Source organism: Physcomitrium patens, chromosome 3 (assembly GCF_059467195.1).
Source record: "Physcomitrium patens ecotype Gransden chromosome 3, ASM5946719v1, whole genome shotgun sequence".
Taxonomy (NCBI): domain Eukaryota; kingdom Viridiplantae; phylum Streptophyta; class Bryopsida; order Funariales; family Funariaceae; genus Physcomitrium; species Physcomitrium patens.
In genome coordinates this window covers 23,814,231-23,838,498 of record NC_143412.1, presented here as the reverse complement: position 1 = coordinate 23,838,498, position 24,268 = coordinate 23,814,231, and the positions used below count along the sequence as shown (strand labels likewise).

Here is a 24,268-nt window from a genome sequence, read left to right as displayed (position 1 = left end):
AATCGACACTAAGAGTTCGCAATAACCTAAACGAAGTTGTTTGTTCATATTTATAGTTTGTAAATTTTACTTACAGATGTGTTAGAAATGCAGAATATACGGGAGTTCAGTAGTGGTAATGTAGCGTATACTAATTACAGCGCCAGCCTCATATTAGATAGACAAACGAACCACGAATAAGACAAAGAGTGATGTCCATCTCGGCTGTCGTCGAGGACTAGGCTTAACGATTTTCGAAGTCTGCACCACATTGGGAAGGAGCCAACACTCGTAACCCTGCACATTTGTACAACACCGATGTCGGCTGCACTGCACTCTACGCTTTCGAAAACTGGCAAAAACAAAAACAAGTCCTCTGAAACCTCCCAGTCTTGATTATACGTCGGCGAGTAATTTATTTATTTATCTTCTTGAAGAAGAAGAAAGTCTGAGTTAGTCACAGGGGCTGAGTAGGATGATGAGAAATAGAGACACACGTTATAACCGCGTCAGACAAGTGTGAGCAGTTTCAGCTCCCACGAACACACACATAAAAAGTGCAGGAGCCAAAAAGCAAACCCTAAATCGGAAAAGTTCCCGATGTTCTCTTGACGTGGGAGCGATATCCGAGGGTTCCCACGGGTTTGGGTCACCTGTTGCGCCCGTTCCCGGTCCAGGAGGGAGATAGAGCGGGTCCCGGGATATCGTGGGGGTGTCATGCGCGATCGTGCTCATCCGACGGGTTCGCATCGCCGAGCCTTACGCTAACCCTAGCGTCATGGATAACGCGCGTCCCCTTGGATACGTTCAAAAGCTCCCTGTTCCCCTCGACGTTCCCACGAGGGAACAGAAAGCAAGCTTAACCTAATACTCTAGCAGTAGCTTTCTAGAGTAGCTGATGACTTGGTGCATAGACAACAAAGACAGAGGGCTAAGCTCATGAAATAGCAGCTGGAGTTCACCTTTTTCCTATTAAAGTAAGTACCCAATAACCCACTATTTATACCGTTTTGAAAGTAGTATGCTTTTCATGGAGGATTAGTTCGCTTGAACTACTGGGTTTCACGCTATAGCAGCGTGTAGTTTGTGTGTTTTTTTCACGTTTACTGGAAAGTAAGGACCTAGAGGGTGGAGATGTTCAGGAGATTCTTGTTCTCTTTCAAGTACATGGTTTGAAAAAGGACCCAATTGTGTCTGTGCAGCCAAGCAGGGGTAGTATCATCAGCCAAGGGTTCTGATGATACTACCCCTAGATTTTACTAAAATCAACTCAAAACAGACTTCGTTTGCAGGAAGAGAGCGCTGACCTTTGGTGTGTACACTTTGCCAACCAGTCAACAGGGTGTTCTCTTGAACTTAATTGCTCTTGTACGCAGGTTCACCAGGGAGAGTTATCGGAGGAGCCAACTTCACATGACTAAGAGCAAAGAATGACAACGCAAATGGGAGGTGGTTTTTTAGTTAGGTGAAATGGACGCCTGCTTTATTAAACAATGCTAGGAGCCTCAAGAAATCGTCTTGAGTCAACTTTGACGATCGCTTGTCCTCATAACCGCCCTCAGCCAACACCCCAAGGCACTTCTCCTTGAAAAACGTATTTCCTTGTTGAGCGCCGTCTTCCTCCTCGATCTCCATTCCGTCACCGTCTGCATTGACATCTACCTCCATACTCTGGTCTTCGCCTAAGTCGCCCAGAATGGATGGATCCACAGCTGGCACACGCGCCTGCAAAATCCCAGACTTTAATTTCATTTTGTCAAAAGCAAAATTTAAAGCGGCGTTGGTCTCAGATCAAGACCCAATAGGTGCTACAGTGACCCATCCAAAAACTAAAACCAGAAAACTTCAGAAAAAGGGTAATCCAGCGCTTCTCAATAGGCAAGCCGAGGTGATTGATTATATCAAAATCTACTCTCACGAGTATCCATATCCAGGAAATCATAACTGAGCTGACCATCAATGACTCAACTTTAACTTATCCTGGAAAGGCGTACTACACAATAGTGCACCACAAACTTCAAAAATCTACTAAATTGAAGTTGATAGAAAGAGAAGGAAGGAAGGAAGGAAGGAAGGAAGGAACAAAAACAAAAAAGCGAGGAAAAGGAGTTTTATGAGTGGAAAGGAGTTTAACTAAGTACCTCTGAACCACCGGCCTCTTGCAGGGCTTGGAAAGTCTTGTAATTTTTCTCGATGAGAGCAAGAACGGCTTTCTGTCTAAATATAGACCCCAAAGTCTTGTTCTTCCGATTAAAGCAGAGTCGGATAAGACCGTCCCATTCCTTAAAATTAATAGGAGGTAAGGGATTACGAGGCTCGATGCGAACAACTGAAGAATCAACCTTTGGTGGTGGTCGAAAGTTGTTCTTACCAACCTGAAGCCGACATGAACACGCCACTCAGTCACAAAAACAAAGCTATTAAAGCGAAAATATTTTTATCAAAAAAAAAATCATGATCAACTCCTGTAATATCAATCAACAAAAGATATGAACATACGAGCAGTAAATCTTTTAAAACTAGCTATGAAAGAATTTATCCGCATATTTAATCAACGAGTTCGTTATGGCGGGGAGGAGTGCACGCATCAGGAGCGTTTTTTTTTTTTTTTTTTTTTAATAAGTAAGAAATAGAAGATCACAAACCTTCAACAGGTGGAAGACACGAGCCAATAACTGCGTATTGACTGAGAGACGGCAGAAGAGCGAGTCTCCAGGCTGAGCAACCAAACGCTGCGCAAACTCCTTCTGGAACATAATGACTGCGCAGCGGAAGAGTGGCCGATGCGATAATAGCTTGAAAGTGATTGGCGATGAAATTTGATACGGTACATTAGCAACACACACATCAAAGTAGGGCAGCTCTGTTTTCAATATATCACCTTGAATCACCTGCATATTCACAACCATGTATCTTGATTGGGAAGATACAAACATGGAGTATCACCTCATGTGGTAATGACGCAGGACTATTGATGAATTCTTTACCCAAAAGTACACAGACTAAACCCTAAACCCTTGAATAAAGTGAGAGATAGCCGCCTTCGTGATTGGCTAATGTGGGCTCTGAGACATACACAAACAAGAATATCGGACGATGTACACTATTGTTCAATTGCCTAGAACAAGAACAAAATGAAAATCATCACACATACCTGGAGCTTGTTTGCATAAGGAGTGCCCTGGACACGCCGTGTGACCTCTAACACCATCCGAGGATCAAGCTCTACAGCAACAACTTTCTTACAAACCTCCAGCAGCTTCATTGTCAGATTTCCTGCAAAAGCTCATCATTAGCACACCAGGAAGAATCCTAGACAAGAGTGGTTAAAGTACCACGAGAGGCTTCTGTCCTGGCCTGCATACTACTCTTCTGCATTCAGTAAATTGCAAGAATATTACTTAGACAGACAACTCTAATGTGATCCAGAGCAATACAGTGATTGTTGCCGTAATTCTCCATTCGTCATGTCTTCTGAAAAGATTTGTAAGTAAAGAGATGAAACCAGGATCAACCAACATTCGTAAGACCCCCAACCAGAAACATGACCTGTAGCCACGATGCGGATAGCATTACCTGTTCCAGGACCAATTTCCAGAACAATATCTGTGCTCTTCAGTCCAGCTTTCTGGACTATAGACTGTACCAGAAGTGGATTTTTCAGAATATGCTGACCCTTGCTCTTCTGAAATTGAATCCCCTGAAACCTCTGTGGAGCAGGTTTCCCCTTCACCGCCTTGCCCCCCGCCATTGCTGTGTCGTCCCACCTTTCGTCTATGCCCTGAAACATAATTAAGGAAATTTTAAGTAGCAGGCGATTACAGCTGTATGCGCAACATCATACCAGATTCACTCGGCATAGACAAGCAGAAAGATTCCGGAGATCCAATGGAGTCCCAGCCACCAGTCCATACTATCAGGCATGTGAGCCGCAGAAGAAAAAACACTATCATATAAAGAATAAAACCTGAATTCGTCAGGATTACGTAAAAAACAAATCCTGAAAGAGTAAGGAAGCCGCAGACCTTTGAAATATTTGACGAGTCTCCCGAACGCTGATGGAAATGAGATATTTGAGACAAAGATCCTCTGAGCGACTGATACAGAAACCTTACCAGCCCTTTTCCTGAATAAGAACTAGCGGTCGGCAAACACAGACTCATACATGCGATACTTAAATTGGTCGAACCGAAGTTGGCACAAAAGCTAACGTGGTAAGGTCTCGTGCTTCAATTACATTTTGCACCTAATGCTCCTAGTAAGCCTTCCAGTGAAAAGTATCAGCTAACAAGGATCGTATTCGAACCTAAACCACACAGCTTAAACATTCAGATCCAAACTTGTGCGTAGCAGCCGCTTCACAAAGCAGTTGATACTACCAAAGGTTATTCCCACTTCAAAAACTGCAATCAATCTCTCACGAATCTGAGACTGTAGGCTTAACCCTTTCCATAGCGTAACACGCCATATCCCAGGAATGTCACGGTGCGAAGACATGGGAGGCTCAATTTTAGACCTAACCCTAAATTAGTTCTAGGCCTTCTTGTATAGGGTTAGGGCGACCTGTGTGAATACACGTTCAGGGGATGATGAACTTTATCTCAATTTACCATCCGAAAGTATCTGGAGACCAGCTTCGTTGTTGAAGGATTATATTTCAGTTCGTCAGTGTGCTAGCAGTCACTGTGTTGAATCAGAGTTTCTCTTTACCAATTTGCATGGTTTATCCCTATTTTTCTTCGTTAAATATTGGTACAAGTTAAAAATGATCGCAGTATCTTGTGGTTCTATGGGTTTTTTGGAATTCGTAAGATTACTTGGGATCTGCTGGAATCTACTGTTACTTGGATCTCCTTCTGGCTAGTTCACATTTGCAGGTTTCTTTGCTTCAATGCACATGTTCTTGCAATGAATTTATCCCAATACATTCTGGAATCCATTATGTTGTACTGATTCTCTTGAGTTGATCTGCAATTGTGTAGGTCTGAGATTTGGGCACTGCTCTTCGATGGATGCCCACTTACCAGCCCTATTCGGCTTCACATCTTTGGCAATGTGGGGATTGCTCATCTGGGTCTTTCACGCCCTCAATACTTAGGTGTTTCGGGGAAGCCAAGGATAGCTTGAATAGGCTACTACATCATAGAGCGAATTACTGGCATTATTGTCGATTATTGTTGTCATCACTGTGTACATCATCCTATCACAACTGCAAGAGGAATCCGATATGTCAACTCAGTTGATTGATCGTGCAATTCTGCAAAAGGCAAGACCTAGCGTGGCAGGAAGCCTGGGGTAAGACTAAGGCACGGCGCAGTGTGCTGAAAGTGCCCATAAAACCGACTTGTTACAGCTGCACAATTCTCATTCTCAGGATCAGGAGGGCTGCTTTTGAACCCTCTGAGGCTAATGGAGTCATAGCACAAAGTTCGCAGGGATATCTTTAGATACACTCAGTGCGTCATCAACTGCGATTCCATAATCCGTAAAGTTTTCCTCTGCGTCAGTGCAACCTACTTCAGGATCAATGGCTCAGCAGCAGGCGACGCCGCCCATACAGGCTCCTCTACAAATCAAGGTATCTCGTTGCTTCGCTTTGTTGGAATTCGCTTGTGATGACTTTTCTTTTACGCAGTGGAAATTCCTTGAAAAACGGTAGCTTGTACTAGGTTTTAGAAGGTGTCGAGTGCCGTAAAAACATACCCTAATCTGTATAAATTGTGAAATATCTGAGTTCTTCGCTTAGATTGCGTCTAAATTCTTGAAGAAGAATAAATGAAGAAATTAACAAGTATATGGTGCCCTCCCAGCGGCATTGCGCAGCCGCACTTGATAAGATGGTTTCTAGGAGTTGTGCGTCAATACATAAGTAAGCATTTTAGGAATAATGTTTCTACGCTGTCATTGTTAAACTTTTACTTCATTGTGTGAGAGATATGTTTTGTGAGTGAAAAGGCCATGAATTCAGGGACTTCTTTGGTGTTAAACCCTGGATATCTGGATTTAGCGATTCATGCTTAAGCTCTTACCAGGTTCTCCAAGTAGAATTAATAAAATGGAGCTGAGCCTCCCTGTAAGTGTGTTCATTCGTGATCGAAGAGTTTTTTTTTTTTTTTTTTTTTTTTTTTTTTGTCATCATGAAATGTCTTGTTCTCATGTCATGTTGTAGCTGCTGTTTTATAATGTTTCTTGAGTGAGGGAGACCAACACAATTGCTAGTTGATACTTCCAGAAGGATATGTGCGACGTGGTTTCTCTGTTAGGCATGACTTATATTAAAATCAAAGTTTGAAGCTCTTCATTTCTACAACTTGATACTAGGTTCTCCTATCAGAAACCCCTTCTGTTGACAAACAAACAATACATTACATCTTGAGTTGATTGAGTTGTACCTGCTCTGATTTGATTCATGTTTCGTGTGATTTTATCGCCATTGTTGAAAGTTATTTATTGTTTTCCGAAGGTTTGCAACTTCAGTGTACGGTGAAAGAACAGTGGTTTTGTTACTTCAGCTGAAAAGGTGAACTTACGGCGTGTATTTTATTTGTGGACAGGATCTGAGACCATCTGTTGCCACCAACATTAACTTAACCTTTATTGTTCTGGAAAAGGGGCCTCTCTCAAGGATTGGTGAGAACGGGCCTTTAGTTTCAGTAGCTTTGGTGGCTGATGCAACAGCAGCAGTACATTTGCAGCTTTGGGGACCTGAGTGCGATGCCTTTCAACCGGGCGATATAGTACGTATTACAAATGGAGTGTTCTCCTTTCACAAGACCAATCTTGTGCTGCGGGCAGGGAAGAAAGGACAGTTGGAGAAAATTGGTGAGTTTACCATGGTCTTTTCAGAGAATGTGAACATGAGCAAGTTACATTGGGTGGCTGATCCTCTCAACCCCAAGCTATGGAACCCGGTGGGCTTCAATCCCCATGCACCCCAAGGCAACCAGTATCATCACGGGCCACTTTTAGGTAATTCACGTGGGCCTTTCCACCAGTAAATTGTATTCGAAGTCAGTAGTAAAAGTGGTGATAAGGTTCGGATCAAAACTCATTAAGTCTGATATTCGGAGATGTTATTATAATTTGTTTTAGACTAGCTTGTGAGCATTAAAGAAGAACCGTTGAAGATTGATCGTCATGTTTTGATGCAAGTGAACGTGCAGTTGTGTGCTGTTCATGGTCGTCGATGAGGTTTTATTGTTTGCTATCTTACCAGACATGGAAAAGATTGCGGATCTCTGGGACCCTTGTAGTAGGTTCGTCTCACGTATTTTATGTTGGTAGATTCCATGTCTTGAATACTGCATAGACGTTCCTGTCAGAATTACATTTATTTGTTTTGTAAGTATGTAGTCACTGTACTGGTAAAACTGTTTTTTTAGTGGAAGCTGCAACTTTTAAGTCCTCATTACACTTCGACAGTTCGGCCCATATTCTAGTGGTTGTAATTAGAACGTGTTCAACATCTGTATATATTATTTGTAAATCGAGTATCTGCCCTCTTTCATTTACTCAAGCATATCATATCAGCAATGCGATTCCAGCTGGGTATATCCATATTCTGAAGTTGGGTACTTGATCACATTCAGTCGTGTCTTGTCAGATTATTCCCAAGAAGCGGGATCAACATTACTGTTGAGAAAAATGAATTGTTAATATTAAGCTTGAAGAATTCCCAGATCCATACGTACCAGTGCGCATGTTTGCTTCAAAATATTGAACCGGAACACGAACACTGAGAACCTCAAAAACTCTTCAAGAAGCCGAAGCATTTTCTGTGCGGTGGGCGGTGGCGCCTCAGTGGAACAGGATCTGACTGCTCTCGATCTATATCGGAGAAGCTACGTCGAAAACCACGCTCGCCCATTAAAATAACCCATTCAATGAAATTCAGTGTGCAAAGCCCTGCTTTCAAAGAATGTGTTAAAAAATCCCAGAATCTTACAGCTCGTTCTGACCTCTGCACCGCATAATTTTACTTCAATACTTCCAAATGCAGTTACGCCTTGAAGGCTTCCCCCCTGAGATGATGAGATTTTATAGTACAATCTACCCTGCTGTATTAATGTCAAACAATATATAGAAAGGAACACTGTATCCACGTATTTGAATCCTCTGCTGCTTTGTAAACTACATGTGCGAATGAGAAAACATTATGAACAACGGATTCTGAGCAAACATTTTTATGACTGTCCCACAATTCATTGAAGAATAATGACGAGTATGATAATCAAATTTGATATCAATATCAAAAATGTAAAACACACGTTATACACAATCGGAATTTCAAATTTAGTGGTTCACTTGAATGATTCCAACCGCTGCTTTAAAAACTAATCGTGGCAACTATCTATATATTACTATTTTAGTTGCAGAATGTAAGACTTTAAAACATGATTTGATAGGGATGAAGAGCTCATTTCATTCGATCATTCTTTCTCCCAACGTTTTAATCACCCTCCTTTTTTTAGGGTAGAAATCATCAGGGAATTCTTCACACAATTTTTGTTTTCTCTTGTTTGGATGCATGCACTTGATTAGAGTCCAAAAGAATGTTAGTGACTTCAGAGCCAAATTTAGGGCTTGCAGTTTTAGGATTCCAGGTTTTGGAATTCACAGATTAGCGCAGTGCAAGAAGCAGTCAAGCAAATAGACCGCTAGTATTCTATTCCTCTCTGATAATATTTGGTGACGACGGCCAGCTAACCGGCCGGCTAAATCCAGATGAAACAACAACAGAGCCTTGACAGTAGTAACTCTTCACAGCTTCGAGGCCGAAGGAATCAGACACGAAGCGGCCTGCTCGGGACACACGATTGAAGAAAACACAAGTCATCAGGATTCCAATTGGACTCTGTCCTCCGCAACAAGCAATACACTCGATCTGGAACAACAAACAGTCTTCCAGCAGCAACACTCAGTAACAATGGTTTACCCTCCTCCTCGACGTCGATGAACAGCTACAGCTGCAGATCCTTTACATCTCTGCAGCATCCCAATGGACCCACAATTAAGTACACTGCGATTCTCCCTTTGTTTCCCAAAATCCCTTATATTGGAACGAAATTCGGTGCACCAAAGACCCAGTTGACGAACCTCAGATGTCGTGTGCCTTAAATGCGGTGCGGCAAATCGGCTCTTGATGATTTGCTGATTAGAATAAGTGCAATCTCTGAAGAGGAGTAGTGCTGCCTACACTGCACAGAGCCAAGGGCGTCGTTGTCATGGGTGGGAGTGAGTGGGCAATAAGCCAGGCAGTCCCACGCATCCCCACCCGTGCCCCGGTATATGACGCGTCAAAGAGCCGGGAATTCTGATCCCCAAACGTCAACCTAATTCGGTCCAGGTCGGGGGCCCTACTGTTCAACACAGCACAGGAGCCGGTATGCATGCGTGCTTGCAACGTGAGGGGGGGCTTTTAAGATTTAACGTAGAGTGACGTTGAAGGATGGGATACAGCGTGACTCCTCCTGACCACGCCAAATGTAGCATGGTCAAGTCTATATCTGGCGGGCCAAGGATGGGTCAAGCAGTCAAGGCATTACTCTGGTTCCGGCCTGAAAGGGGGGGGTCCGGTGGGGATGCGCTTCTAGAAAACGGTAAAAGAACGGGGTTGAAAATCCTAGAATCAACCTTGGCCTTCGAGCAATCCAGGTCGGCCGCCAACAGCAGCATAGCAGCATATTAATCTTCTTAGCCTTCCCTTTCTGGTGCGCTGTGTGTCCTGATGCATCGTGTGGGGGGGAGGGAGTTAATTATTAATTAATTAAGGCCGCTATTCTATTTGCAGTTCTATTTGCCGTGCTGCGACATTCCCTCCGAGAGACACTCTCACACTACAATACCGCGCTATTCCTCACCCCCCCCATCGACTTCTTTCCAACGTCTTTTCTTTACGTGTCCTGATTTTTCTTTATCACTTTTCTTTTCTTTTCTCGGGACGTGTTTCCTTTTCCTGCTTTGAGATCTTGTGTAGCTCGTAACAAACCAAGAACAATAGCATTTATCATAAAGATGATAAAAAAGAAATAATATGAGCTTATATATTTCATTGTTTACTTTTCATGATGGTCTTTTGTTTTTATGGACAGCAATATTATTATTATTATTATTATAATAATAATATTGAATAATGTATAGTTTCTAGTACTCATTGGCTTTATCAACTACATCATGAACTCTACAGCAACGATAATAAATGTTATTGTTAATGTCCATTTTTCCATTCAGCATGCGTACTTTTATTTTCCGCAAATATTAAACTAAATAAACAAATAAAATTGTATGTGTATTAACTTTTGAACATATTCTTAAATATTCCAACCTCACTTCCAACCATATTTCAATTTAATTTCATCATGTGTTGGCCTTACATTCTTTCTCTTGGCTTCATTAGCATTTGCAAAAATAGATAGAACACATACACACTTACTTTTATACATATAAAAGTACAAACATAAACAAAAAAGTTTATAGATTGAAGAAAGCTGCAAATGGATAATGGGTTTCAATATGTTCCCATGTTGTCTTTAAGAGAGCTGATAATGGGTTCCCATCTGTTCCCATATGTTCCCATGTGTTACTTACCATAATTTGAGTCACATGGCTTTGGTCTCAAGAGAGAGAATCCAAGTTTGTTAATCTAGACAATGTTTGTAGGAATCCGAAATGAATTTTAGAATTTTAGGATTTTAATTGTCAGACTTTTTGAGTGTAATACACAAGGAGTTGATTTTACAAAAATCAAAATTTGTAAGTAAAATTGGAACTTTAATCAATCAACCTTGAAGAGCATTTTTCATGTATTTCTGTAGAATCAAAGTATACGACTCATTCTTAGTTCATGTTAATAAACAGAGATATATATATATACACACACACATGCATATGCACACACTCATATGTGAATTGATAATTGAATGAAATTATGTATGTGCACATTAGAATTTGATGAAAAAAATACTCTGATGTCACTGATTTAAATACAAAGTACTAAAAACATAGGATGTAATCTGGAAAAATAAAAATAGAAATAAAAATGAGTCATATTAAATTAACAGTACATGGTGAACGTTGTATTTGCAAAAAGGATAGAGCTCAAAATGTAAAACACTGCATGAATTTACATAAATGTATCAAATGATTATAAAATCATGTGTTTATTTTGTAATTTCTGGCTTGAAATATTGAACAATTCAATGTTGATCACATTGGCTTTTGAATGTAAGGACGAGGGGTTTACTAATAAAACTATGAAAATGTGTACTAATCAACTCACCAGGAAAGTCGATTCACTTTTGTTGTGCAAAAGTATAGAATTTATAGCATTTGTAACAAAAAAAATATGAAGTTTTTTTAGGAATTAAAGTGAATAGTAAAGTAAACAGCTACTCACTGGGCTCTCCTACTATACAGTTCAATAAATAAATAAATAAAAGAGACTGTTTGTGAGTTGATTGGACCTTAATGAATTTGTTCAATAAGTTAGTATGACAAAATCAAAATCAAATCAAATCAGAAAAATAATAAAAAACACTTGGCATCAACATATGTGTATGTCAGTTTGCAATTACCTTGTGCTTTAATTCCAACTCTTAATCACTTAAGGTAAACCCCTAAAAAAAGCTATGAATGTGAATCTCCACACATACCACTTCTTAATTAACAAACACTATTTTACAATAAGTTCAAAATACTTATGTTTGCAAAAATATGCACATAGCAAGCAGAAGGAGCATCTTTCACAACATAAAGTTTTTGTCTTCCAAAAATAAGAAAATCATGAAACATCATTAAGTTGTGGATCATACATTCAAATCACAACGTGGTAATCATTCCCTAGAGTTTTTATTTTAAGCAAAGCTTGTAAATGAGAACAAGACAAAGGTAGGCATGACACAAGAGCTTGCAAATGTTGGGGGGGGGGGGGACGCATCACCTGGTTCCACGCACGGTTCCACACACCGCACGGTTCTCATCGTTATGCGAGAATGAGAAACACGGGGCTTTCCGATGGGGAGAATTTTACAGATTGAAGCATCGAAGTTGACCGTGAATTTTGAAAGCTGTGTGTGTGTGTGTGTGTTGTTTGACATTTGCTTGGCTCTTTGATTGCGCAGCCGACTTTTGAGCGGGTTAGGTCGGAGCCTGTGAGATGGAAAAAATAGCAAGCAGCGCATGAATCTTGTGAGCCATGAAGAGCAGCCTGAGCGACTGGCATGAGTCGAGAGATCACGAGCTGAGATTAGTAATGCTATGATGCCGAAATAGGCAACGTCGCTCCCCTCAGATAACTGAAGGTCGATCGCGCGCACCTTACAGTCTTGCTCAACGCACTCCCTCCATATTTGGATTTGGCTGCTAGCATATTCTGCGGTAGCATCGGGCGCGCCTGGATTCAGTCACGCCTACTAGCAACAGACAAGCGATGCTCGGGATCGAGAGGAGAACATGTGGGGACCGGCAAAGAGTCTCTTCTGATTGGTATCATCTCCCCCCCCCCCCCCGGCTCTCGATCCTACCGATGTCTAAAAGTTGAACCCAGCTTTCCCGCTTCGATCATGCGTTTCACTCCGCAGCCTCCTCCTGGGGTTAATCGGCACAGACAACCCTTCAGCGGATGGACGCTTGCAGCAACAATTGCCGCAGATAGAATTGGATCGATGGGAACGCCTGGCCAGCCACGATTCACGCCGCGATTGCTACCTAGGGGAGGCCGCTCAATGAGGAACGGACCAATTGCGGTCAAGCGCGTCTAAACATTGCAGTCCACGCTCGATGGTGTGGCCCTCTTGTTCATTTCTTCATGTGGGAATGATGGGTCGACATTCAACGCTAAAACGTAAGATTAGATACAGTTATATAATTTTGGAACAATGGGACTATATCTGCTTTGAGGTTTTGAAAAGTATTAGTTGACATGACGATGCATATCTTCACTGCAAAATGTTAATAAAAGAAGAAGAAGAAGAATGTTTCACAACTCCCATCTTTGTGATAAAAAGAAGGTACGAGATGAGCATCATCAATCACATTTTAGTGGAATATGAGCATAAAGTGGTAACAACAGTTAATACTATACAAGCTTTTCTTATGGAATGACTTTCTTCAAGTAACATAAACCCGTCGTGACCCATTCTTTCAGATGTACCCCATCATTGTAATCAAATTATCCGTCAATTGAATAGTGTGGTCATCACAACTATTCTAGCATCATTTGCTGTGATAATCGAGTAGGAGGTTTGTTGAATAGATTTCATATTGTCATCGTTCTTGGGCATATAAATCTGATGGCATGCCATGAACAATCTACTATTTTTCAGTTAAAGCGTAGACATATTTCGTCGAAGTAAAAGAAAAAGAATTGCATCATATTGACATCGTTTAGCTTGAAAAGCAAGCCACGGCCTATCTGGATAACTTCGGCAGTCGGCGGAATCTCCAGCATGGCTGCCCCCAGAAAAAGCAAGACTAGAGGCGGTCGCTGCAGTAACATGGTCGAGGGATAAATCCAGTGATGATTTTTGTCGTGGGCTTTGGAGAATGGAGGCACTGTCAGGTACTTACCTGCAAAGTGAAAAATCTCACATCCACTGCACCACCTGACACACACTGCAACGGGACCAAGAACCCCTTTCATAGTCACTTCAGGTGAAAGGTGCGTGTGAGGAGTTGCAGGTGACTCATTCACTACTTGGCCGAAAACAGCATTCCTTCTCAGAACTCCCAATACCCTCACTCGTGTCCTCATTCTCACTCTCTCTCTCTCTCTCTCTCTCTCTCTGCCTGCGGCCTCGAAGTGGTACAATCCCGTCGCAATTTACATATCCACGACAGTTACGAACATGTTGCTGGTGTCTTGTTCTTCCAGTCTTCGCACAGATATTGTTGCAATTGCACAGTCAACCCAGCTAGCTGCATTACTTTGACGTTGTGTTGATGGAAGACTAGTTAGAGCGGGAGGGAGACAGGAGGTAGAGGTTGATAATGGTGGGACGTTCAACGCCGTGACTAGAGCTGTGTCTGCTACAAGAGGACGTGTTTGAATCACTCTGAAAATCATTAAGAGTAGTGGTTACGCCGATTAAAGGTAGAGGTTATTGCACGGTGACGTTGGTGATGGTGACACGATTTAGAGATGAAATTATGATGTGAGCTTAGATAGTCGGCCTGTTGCTGTCTCGAGCGAGTTGGAACTAGACGTGAGTGCTGGTACGGATTGTAAGGGAAACTGCAGTGTCAAGCTGCTGCGTTGTGGTGGCAAATACAGGTGAGAGGGATTAAGAGAAACGGCGCCAACTTGCAACAGTTCTTCCTAGCCCGACAAGCTACGTAGAGAAGAAAATTTTGCGGTGGAAAGTGAAGAACTATATGATGACTCTTCACACATCTGCACAACAGTGCAACCTACACGGCACATCCTCTCATCAACGGATCTCAAGCTAACATTCAGTCGTTGTACTTTAGATTCTCGTAAACAATCACGTTTTGACGTTGTACTACTCCCTGTACACTGCCGGTGTAGTAGTCCTGAGGTTTTGGAGCAGCCCGGAGTATAAACCCATGCGACAAGACAGACGTGACATTCCACAAGGTTTTCGTGTACCGTTGAATGTTGGCGATATTCTGCGAGAAAATTCTGAGAGGGCTTTACAGTGCCTAGTCTTTAATGAAAGCGTAATCGTACACCAGAGCTCGTGTACACTGAACCATCAACTACGGCTTTTCGACCATCGCCCGCTTGCAGTTCGAGCAAATTCTGAAAGAGCGAAGGTGGGAACTGCAAACCGGGTGTTGAAAATGTTGCCTCCTAGCTCCTGACAAAGTCTACGAAGTCGGCTTCGCAACTTACAATCATGCACTCCGATTGCCTGATCTCTTCTTAAACTTAGGATCGTCTGTCCGAATTCATTCCAGCCGAGCACATGCCTCACCATCTACATTGTGAATCCCTCACCAATGCTTGCCGACTTACAAGGCTTTTCGCTGCAAGAGATCTCCTGCACACATTACGCCTGCAATCTCGTGTCTTGGCGTTTTGCAGAGCTTGCGTTACGAGGCTTGTGTAGAAGAAAAGAAATTGCAGACATATATGGATTCGAGACCTGGGTTACCGCCTGTGAACCCCATGCTCCTGCAACACATTTTGCGTGGTTTGTGCACCGACTCGCACTGGGTTTATGCTGTTCTCTGGCGCATCTTGCCACGCAATTACCCTCCACCTCAGTGCGTTCCTTCATCCTTGCTCGAATTCTAGCCCTGAACATTGCACTTGCAGATTATTTTCTGCAGGTGCTGGTTCAGTAGCATGTAATGGTCTGTTGTAAGTAATCGGTCTGTTGCGTCTCCTCTTCGACACGCTTTTAGACAGCTTCAGGGTCCAGTGTTTAGTTCAACAAACTTAGTCTGAAGCTACGCCACATGGAGCCTCAAGCAGTGTAGCCTGCTTCGCTGCCAACTTTGACTGTTGACGACGACCTAAGGCCGTTCACTATCCCAAGTGCTGCAGTTCTACAGATGAATCTTTCTAGTGAGACGTTGCTAATAATAAACTGGTGACAGTCGGTCTCCGTCAATAAGCTTGAAATGCGATTAATTTGTATATGCTGTTGAGGGCAATTCTGATTTAAACTGATAATCTTTCGTTACAGATGGGACCCAGAAGGTAGCACCATGGACAGGTCCAAGGCTAACAAACGCAATTGGTATGACTGAACTGATCGCCTTTGTCGATAATCAGATCCTTATAGGGCTTGTGCATGATCAGTCAAATGAAGGTGAATCCAAGGAGTGCTAAGCAACGTGTGACCACAAACAAAAGGTGCATGGAGCTTTGCTTCCGAGTAGAGTCGAATAGGTGCATTATGTTTTATCTACGAAAGGTCGGATTTGTGCAGGATTTTGGTGTGGGAGGATGGGTTTTGCAACTTCTCCGCGTGCGCTGGGCCAAGCTGCGACTCCAGGGCTGGAAGCTCCTCATTTTTGTCTGTGCGACAGTCGCCGAGCAACGATGGAAATTCTGAGGCCATGAATCCGGAGCTCTTCTTCAAGATGTCACATGAAGTCTACAACTATGGCGAAGGGTACAACTTTTCACCGCTACACTCCGCTTCAGCATCAATAGCCTCAGAATCTCTTGTGACTTGTTCTTGCGACCAAACACTTCCCATGCGATCGGACGCGCGACTGCTTGGCCTCTAATGCTCAATTGTTTGCAGCTTAATGGGCAAAGTAGCTGTCGAAAATAGCCACAAATGGGTGCACCGTGAGCCCCTGGAGAACGAGATGAGCTTTCTGTCTCCCTGGCAAACCTCCCTGGATCCTGTGAGCTCCGCGATCCCATCCCAATTCTCGTCAAACCTAGGTACTTCGTAGTTTCTGGTCGTTTACTAAGCATCGGGACATTACTTTTTTTTGTTGCAGCATCCACGCACATGGGAGGCGCATTTCAAGTCCGGAATCCAGACGATCGCAGTGGTTTCTGTGCAAGAGGGTGTGCTTCAGCTGGGATCCACAATCAAGGTGATTTTCATTTCTAAACTTTATTTCTCCAGATCATTTGCATAAGTGGGTCAGTTCGCTGTGACCACATGCACCGATACCACACCTCTGACACGTTTAGAATGGATTTGAGCAGATCGTGGAGGATTTGAACTTTGTGCTCTACATGCAACGGAAGTTCAACTTCTTATACTCCATCTCTGGTGGGTTAGTGCCTACTTCAGTGGTATCCGGCGGCAGTAGACCATCAAACGGTTTGCCATTAGAAGGTGGCCATAGCTATGGTCAATTAAGTCGGAGATCCATCGACCAATTCCTGCAACCATGGGTGCGGCCTCATGATCTATGGCGGCCAACGACGAACTCCACCTTCGCAGGTATGAAGCGGCCCTCGGAGTACGTGGAGCCTCTCAGTGTGACAGAGTACTCATATCTCGACGGCAGCGGCTTCGAACAGTGTCGGCCGGAGTGTCCGTCCTCTCCGAAAGCTCTCAATGCGGGGCACACTAGTCCCCTGCTCTCGCCCAGCTCCTCTATGCCGGCCGTGGTGCCATCCATGTCAAGCCTCCACGCGCTGTTGTCAAAGCTTCCGAGCGTGAAAACTCTAGACGCCGAGAATGAAACCTCTAGACTACTCACAAGCTGCGCACTTCCGAGCAACAGACTTGAAGGGAATTTTACGTGTAATCTACCGCCGATGCCTCAACCGGTGAGCAAGATACACTCGGAGAGAGCACAAGCCAAGGAGGCAATATCAGCTGGCAAGAGGGTGGTGATCATAGGCGAGCTGATGGCTAGCGGCATTGAGATGAGCCCTCCCAATTCAGGGTCGGATTTGACTCACTCTACCGTGGGCGAAGGTATGGAGGAGCAACAGAACCAAAGCACGATGGCAAGGGAGAATTATTTGTACGCCAATTCGACGTTCCTAGAGACATTTGATAAACTCAACGGATACGAAACTCCGGAATCGCTGGACAATGGCGACTCCAGTTACAGTTCGTTCCTGAACGAGATTTGCAGTTGATAGGGACTTCGAATGCCTGCAACCGCCATGACCTGAACAATCTAGATAATCTCGAAGGTGTCAATAATTGATGACTGGGAAGAAGATTGTTCGGTCTGCGACAAGGACCATGCAGCTCGCAGCCTCGAGTGTAACCAGTGCAAATTTCTTGGAGGGGGGAGTACGGTAGAACTGGAATTCATTGTACAGCGTAAGGTAGACTATGGCACCATCAGTAGATAGCGTTAATTTCGTTTCAGTGTGTGCGAGTGTGCATGTCAAAACTTGAATCAATGTTTGGTCTTCTTGCCCAAGGCTGAAATGAAATAGCTCGTAACATTGCCTATCTCTGGATTCTCGGTGGAATTCCAATAGTCCACACTGGTTGCTATGCATCATTGTATTCTGTCAATCTTGACGTAAATGGGATTGTTCGTTGCTAGAATTCACGTGAATTGGTAGTAAGATAAATACATGACCAGCTACAGCGCCAAATGTTCCAACCATGCAGCGAACTGCAAAGCGGTGGCTTCTGCTTCACGCGGTATATAGCATCATTAAGATAGTCGTGAAAAATGATGTAATATAATGCTGCGGCAGTAGAATAAAACCAAGCCTCCGAATCCAATCCTCACAAGATAGTCATTTGACTTCACCCAATCCATAACGCATGTCGACCCGAGAAGAGCCATCCAAGGAGGGTCCACACGATAAATCCAGGATAACCTGCGTGTGTCAAGCCCTCTATTTGATTGTAATTTTCGCTAGAGGTTTCACCAATTTTAACTATTGTAAGAAATCCTTCAGATCTGTACTTTCATCAAATCTTTGAAACACACATCGCATGACTGTTTTTTTATTATTATTATTAAGAATTTCATTATTATTCCACCGTAACTTGCCGGAGGCTAGACGATGTTCAATGTTGGAATAACTGGGAAAACTATTAAGCTCGGAAAGTGATCTTCCAACTGAAGTAACATAATTATTACAAAACCCTTCGGTGTTTCGGCAGGGATGCCGCTATTCAACCATGACTTCCTGTTTAACAGAACCTTACGATGTGTGACCCGGGTTCAGTTTTTAAAAAATAGGCAAGGTAAAGACCTCGCCTCGGTGTTTTAAGGACACAAAAGCCCGGAACACCAAGCCGCACGCCGCCAAGGTGTCAAGGAAAGGCAGGCTCCGAAATTACAGCCGACTTTTGGCTCCTTTCTTGGGATACGTGCCCCTACAGTTTCTGTCAGGCGGCATTAAACTACTATCGCCTCGTCGGAGCATGCCCACAAGAATGAGTGAATACCAAAATTAACTTGTACGGAAGGATCCACAGCAGTTTTTTGCCAGCCTTCCCACTTCAGCTCCCTATAGAAACAGATGCCCAGTTTCGTACAAAGTGTCCTAGAGCGTGGGTTTTAGTATAGGAGTACCATGCCTTCACCTTTTCAGCGATGGGCGCATATGATATTTATATCTAGCTTAGATCAGGGTGCAGACAGGCGATGCCTTTTGCTCCAGGTATCATGTTTTACGATACTTGATAAGCACGACGAAAACATTTACGGTGATCAAGTGAAGGAATTTCCTGTTTGTCAAGCACCATTTCCAGTCGCTGAGTCAGGCCTATTGGGGATTTTTTTGAACAGCATAGTGCCATGTGCAATAGAAATCCAGTTAGATTTGCTCTCCAGGTTTATGAGAGTTACACGTGACTTCGTTTCAGTTGACACTTGAAAAACTCACCAGTTGTGGAGTTACAACACAACTACGGCTTTTTGATTTTCTTAACCTATGAAGTTGATGCTGCTTTGTAGTTCAGGATCAGATGGATGCCCCTCCATCGATTCTCTGTATGGTTAAGAAAAAAAACTGTTTCAATCTAATCCACATCGAGCTGAACTCCAAAGTCAGAGCATCAGACCCCCTCGATAACTACGCCCCTGCGATATCAAGTAATCTTAGGGCCTGCGTTTCCCGCATGGCATGAGCTGGATATCCAAAAGCTGCGTGAACTCCAACAATGAAGGTATGAAAGGAACTGATTCACGGGGAGAAGGTAGTGGCGGAGAGGACCAATCTATGCTTCGGCGCGCATTGCAACAAGGTGAGAGGATGAATCAGTTGTCTGGTCGGAAACCAGCTGGGTGTAGCCTCGATCGCACCCGATCTCGACTAAGATCTGAATCCACCATAAGTCTTAGCCCAAAGCTTGCGTCAACATTCCTAGACCCACAAGACCACCAGCCCTGCGACGACTAACTTAGCTCACCCAGAACCTGCAAGAGATACACTCCAGATTCGGGGTTCTGCCATTGCAGAGGAATCTGCAACCGTTTCTGTCCACGAAAAGCACCCCAAAAAAAAACACACCCTCACCAAACCGCAACAAAAAATAAAAATAAAAATAAAAATAAGAAGAAGACATTCCACCGTTGATTCCTGGAAGCTTATTCTCTGCATCTTATCAAGGTTCCACACCCACACCACTTTCAACCTGCACCCATCGAACCGTCAGTATCTCCTTTTTTCCGTGTTTCTAGATATATATCTCTCTCGGCTTGTTTACTCCATGCTTCTTTGGATAAAGCCAACCTCTTCGCCACATATCAGGCACCTCACCAGCGTCGTTTTATTGTTTTTATTCATTTTATTAATGTATTTCTTCTTATCTTATTAAAAGATATGGAAACTCCCAAATATGGTCCACCGAAGAGTGGCAGCTGATCCCGGATTCTTTCTTGAAAGTTGATGTGCCGAAATGCATACTCTTCCGATGTATGTGACAAGAGTTGCAGATTCTTCTTCTGCTGCTACTTCTTCTAGTGTGTCCGGAAACAGGCTTGCAAAGTAAGCAATCTCAGTGCCTTGGCCCCACCTCCAGATACTTCCCTGCCAGGGTGTGGTACTACTTGGTGGAGCCCATTCCCTATTAATCTCCTTTTAGATTCAGGACACTTTGCTGATAAATTAAAAGTGTTGGAATAGTACTGGATTTACGTCGATGTGCATGCACTACATGAGTGAGTGAGTGAGTGTGTGTGTGTGTGTTAATTCTGTCTGTTCAATGCCGTCGAAATGGTTGCTTGTTTGATGTGGTTGTTGATACACAGACGTGTTCATGTGTTGAATGACGAAGGAATATTGTTAGTGTCCTTGCAATGGGAAAATGGAAGTCTTGTGTCGTGCCCAACATGCTTTGTAAATTATTACTTGTTGATGCATTTATTGCATTAATAAGTGATAAAAAGTGAAGGCGTGTTTTTTTTTGGGGGTCCATCCTAGTTTATTTAGATAATTATTTACTTGTTTATGATGTTTATTTCCCTACCACTGTTGATCATGTTGTTGTTGTTGACATCATACACTGAAATGTGTATAGTGGTTTGGGGTCCTTATGATGATAATAAAACAATTCACTGTTTCAACATTACATTGAATGTATCAACTGTTTGTTATGACATTTTTATTGGATATCCTCCATCTTCTCTTTATTTTATTTTTAAAAATAATTTCTAGTATGAATGGGAAACCATCACTTTTTCTACTAATTGTTAATAAATGTAGAATAAGACTTAACTATATATATATATATATATATATATATATATGAAAGAATAACTCATTGATATTTGGTCACAGAAAACAATTTAAACTACTTTTTCCATCACAATATAGATTTGTAGCTGTTTGATGAGAAGGATTCAGAGTGTTGAGTCATACCAAGTTATACATGCATGCACACACGTCTAAATACATCACATTTTAGTTTAAAAAAGCTTATTCTGGAATCAAACCTTAGCACTGCCATGTCACATACACACAGTGTTCTCAAAAATGCTCAATGAACCCTAAAAACATACTGGGACAATATTCTCAAGGTGTGAAAAACACACAGTTTTAATTATCTCATGATTTGTTTACTGGGGAAAATTAGTAATTCAAGTGTAGAATGAATGGCCCACAAGGGCACTTCTCTTTCCACTTTTCAGTCCACCAACTTTTCCTTTTCTTTTCCTTTTTTATTTTATATATTAACTTATTGTTTTGAAATAGAGAGGATGGCTATGATTTTCTTTTTCATGTGTCATGTAGGACAAGACATGAACCTAAATAAAACAAACACATTCAATGTATTACTATCTTAAGAATATATTAGAATATTATATTTTTATGTTTTAAAAAAAGAAAGATAAGCACAACAAATGTAGGTGAAGTTTGAATGGGCAAGGGAGGTCACGAGAGAGTGAATAGGAAACAATGGAGGTCAATTGCAATGCCCCATCTCAATGTCAATGTCGTAGTAGAGAGTTCCCGTTGAATGAATGAATGAATGAATGAGTGTGCTTGCAATAAAAACAACAAGTCAAAGCTCAAGTTGAAGGGGCATTTGTCCCATGAACTTCATGCCAATGAGGACAACCCAACTTTCTATTTCCCCACCAACTCATTAAGTCAGATGTTTGCTACTTCTGCAAGTAAGTACACTAAACTACACATTCTTAATCAATGAATTATTTTTATTTTGATGGTTTAATGAATGGTGGCCCCAAATTAGAGTTTAGCTTGATTATGATTGTCTTAAGGTTTCACATTGTATTAGCAAATACCTTTTTGTTGAAAACAACTCTCACTTTGTACCTGTTTAAGACTACTTTGATGAGAGCTTAGTTATTATCTTCTTCTTCTTCTTATATTATGATTATAATTATTCTATATATATATATATATATATATATATATATGTATATACATACACATTTAAAATTTATTTATTTATTACGTTTGATGTCATTTTATTTAATATCACAAAATAACTTAATTCAATATTAATATGTGGAGAAATAAGGAAACTCCCCTTATTAATTGCCAATAATGAACCTAAAGATAATATGAGAGATAATTTTGAACAAAAAAAAGAAATGATCTTGGAAAAAATCTAATAATCCAAATAGATATGGAAATAAATTTCAAATTAATAAAATATACAAGTCACTGAAATTCAAGATGGTTCAAAAGATTTTTTTGAATCAAATCTTGATGTATTGAAATTTTAAATTTTATTCATATAAAAATATGATCCGTGTAAAATTCAAGTGTAATAAAGCTGCTAAAGAATGGAATTTTTGAGGTGAAGGTGTATCAATAATAAATTAAACATTGTGAAGACCTTTGTAAACATTTCACATTCCACCATATTGAGTATCAAAATGGTGACCTTAATGTACAAAGACACGTGGAAATAAATTCTGTGTTGATCTAATCTAGAAAAAAATAGTTGGTAAAAAAAATTTTGGTAAAAAGGGTTGGTAAAGAAAATTTAAATTGTTTCTTAAAAAATATTAATTTTTTTTCTGAATTGTTTTTGCTGTCACTTACTGATATGAGCTCATTTTAAGCAACAAACCCCCATTTTAAGTTACTGAGAATATACTGAACATTAGAACTAAAATTTCTAAAGCATTTATGGTTGTACTAAATTTTTAAATAATATTTTTTCTTTTGTAAAGCTTATTAAAAAAAATAGAAGTCAATTTTTCCTATTGTGAAGCTCTTGAAATGAATCGGTTTAATTTCCATCCTTACAATTATGAATTTGTCTATAAAACTTACATTCAATTTTTATTTTACGGATTTTTGATTTTTGATTTTTTCAAAACTTGTATCCATTACCATTCATATATTCATGTAGTAATAAGTTTGCACTTTAGATGTAAAATTTAAAATTTATCACTCAAATTTTCTAACCAAAAGCTGAAAAGAAGATAATCATAGGTGCACTTATTTATTCCAAATATATCACAAAGATTAAGTATTCTAATTTTTAACACTAGAAAATAGTATTATATTTCCAAAAAGGGACTTGAGTAATGTCATGAAGATACAATAGAGAATTTATAACAAATGCTAATGAAAGTATAATACACAATTAAAAAAAAAAAAATCATAATACACAATATAATTTTATAACAAATGCTAATGAAAGTACAGAGTATCAAATTATATTTTGTATTATGCAAAACATTATTGAGCTAGCAAGTAATACAAAATGATTTTTCAAGGACGAAGCAGAGCTTATAATTTAGCATGTTATAAAAATTTAGTTGCTTAAATATGATCACCAATTTGCACAATTTATTTTCCATTAAGTATTGTGTGTGTATATATATATATTGATATATGTTTTCAAACGTACTTACACAGTGTTGAACTGAGGGCTATTACCAGTTGGCATAGTTTTATAGAGAAATTGATTTTAGATGAGAAAGTGGTTGCAATAATACATGCCAATCCTCTATTTTTCTTCAAATATCAGGCTCCAAGTTTTGATGTTATAAATGGTAGACATTAGAATTGAGCTTACATTTTGAATAAATATTGTAAACTATTGTATTTTAAAAACAATATGTGTATATATGTACAGTAATTTGTAATATTTAAACTTCTTAAAGACAAATACATTGATAGACGAGATACTGATGAATATTAGAAAAAAATACCAAATAAATGAAATTTAATTAAATTCATATTTTATATATAGAAATGGCAGCCATTTTGTAAAATTACAAGAAATTATCCCCCATTGCATGTTTTAATATGGATTTCAGATATATGGTAATAAACCAATTCGTAACAAAGACCACTGGATTTAAGCAGTGCATAACAAATTTTGAACTGATTTGATTGGATGTATTATCCATTGTCCATAACGATTGGGAGCAAATAATCGTTGTTGCAAATAATTCCAAACACTATTTTTACACAATATACTTGTCTGAACAAATA

At 40.9% G+C, this 24,268-nt stretch overlaps 3 protein-coding genes and 1 long non-coding RNA gene across 9 annotated transcripts; 2 read left to right on the top strand and 2 right to left on the bottom strand.

Moving 5' to 3' along the window:
* Positions 1 to 1,432: 1,432 nt before the first annotated feature.
* Positions 1,433 to 4,528, bottom strand: LOC112279409 (ribosomal RNA small subunit methyltransferase). Of its 2 annotated transcripts, none has more exons than XM_024513811.3 (6): positions 4,005 to 4,528; positions 3,556 to 3,760; positions 3,134 to 3,255; positions 2,625 to 2,870; positions 2,121 to 2,354; positions 1,433 to 1,719 (listed from the first exon to the last, which is right to left on the bottom strand). In XM_024513811.3, the coding sequence occupies exons 1-6, from the start codon at positions 4,140 to 4,142 to the stop codon at positions 1,441 to 1,443; spliced, it is 1,224 nt and encodes a 407-aa protein (XP_024369579.1). In that variant the 5' UTR covers positions 4,143 to 4,528; the 3' UTR covers positions 1,433 to 1,440. The 2 variants fall into 2 exon arrangements, with proteins under 2 accessions (XP_024369579.1, XP_024369580.1); XM_024513812.3 differs by having other exon boundaries at positions 1,433 to 1,704; positions 4,005 to 4,404.
* Positions 4,529 to 4,594: 66 nt separating this feature from the next.
* On the top strand, positions 4,595 to 8,091 carry LOC112279411 (uncharacterized). Of its 5 annotated transcripts, none has more exons than XM_090249299.1 (4): positions 4,595 to 4,731; positions 4,962 to 5,557; positions 6,534 to 6,948; positions 7,583 to 8,091. In XM_090249299.1, the coding sequence occupies exons 2-4, from the start codon at positions 5,507 to 5,509 to the stop codon at positions 7,633 to 7,635; spliced, it is 519 nt and encodes a 172-aa protein (XP_090105425.1). In that variant the 5' UTR covers positions 4,595 to 4,731; positions 4,962 to 5,506; the 3' UTR covers positions 7,636 to 8,091. The 5 variants fall into 5 exon arrangements, with proteins under 5 accessions (XP_090105425.1, XP_090105427.1, XP_090105424.1 ...); XM_090249298.1 differs by having other exon boundaries at positions 4,618 to 4,856; XM_024513817.3 differs by having other exon boundaries at positions 4,621 to 4,786.
* Positions 8,092 to 8,270: 179 nt separating this feature from the next.
* On the bottom strand, positions 8,271 to 9,207 carry LOC149989604 (uncharacterized). Its single transcript, XR_016502339.1, has 2 exons — positions 9,076 to 9,207; positions 8,271 to 8,964 (listed from the first exon to the last, which is right to left on the bottom strand). It is a non-coding gene; the product is annotated as an uncharacterized LOC149989604 (long non-coding RNA).
* Positions 9,208 to 13,511: 4,304 nt separating this feature from the next.
* LOC112280350 (uncharacterized) lies at positions 13,512 to 17,831 on the top strand. The gene is made up of 6 exons (XM_024515748.3): positions 13,512 to 15,204; positions 15,630 to 15,683; positions 15,876 to 16,061; positions 16,197 to 16,302; positions 16,402 to 16,500; positions 16,616 to 17,831. The coding sequence occupies exons 1-6, from the start codon at positions 15,071 to 15,073 to the stop codon at positions 17,504 to 17,506; spliced, it is 1,470 nt and encodes a 489-aa protein (XP_024371516.1). The 5' UTR covers positions 13,512 to 15,070; the 3' UTR covers positions 17,507 to 17,831.
* Positions 17,832 to 24,268: the final 6,437 nt, after the last annotated feature.

Bases quoted from the DNA above. Each gene is read 5' to 3' on its own strand.
- LOC112279409 (XM_024513811.3), bottom strand. From the start codon at position 4,142: ATGAGTCTGTGTTTGCCGACCGCTAGTTCTTATTCAGGAAAAGGGCTG. The intron at 3,761-4,004 runs GTCTGCGGCTTC...ATTATGTTTCAG, and splicing joins ACTCGTCAAATATTTCAAAG to GGCATAGACGAAAGGTGGGA. The intron at 3,256-3,555 runs GTAATGCTATCC...GAGCTTTTGCAG, and splicing joins GGAAATTGGTCCTGGAACAG to GAAATCTGACAATGAAGCTG.
- LOC112280350 (XM_024515748.3), top strand. From the start codon at position 15,071: ATGGATTCGAGACCTGGGTTACCGCCTGTGAACCCCATGCTCCTGCAA. The intron at 16,303-16,401 runs GTGAGCTCCGCG...TTTTTGTTGCAG, and splicing joins GGCAAACCTCCCTGGATCCT to CATCCACGCACATGGGAGGC. The intron at 16,501-16,615 runs GTGATTTTCATT...GGATTTGAGCAG, and splicing joins AGCTGGGATCCACAATCAAG to ATCGTGGAGGATTTGAACTT.
- LOC112279411 (XM_090249299.1), top strand. From the start codon at position 5,507: ATGGCTCAGCAGCAGGCGACGCCGCCCATACAGGCTCCTCTACAAATC. The intron at 5,558-6,533 runs GTATCTCGTTGC...ATTTGTGGACAG, and splicing joins AGGCTCCTCTACAAATCAAG to GATCTGAGACCATCTGTTGC. The intron at 6,949-7,582 runs GTAATTCACGTG...GTGTCTTGTCAG, and splicing joins TCATCACGGGCCACTTTTAG to ATTATTCCCAAGAAGCGGGA.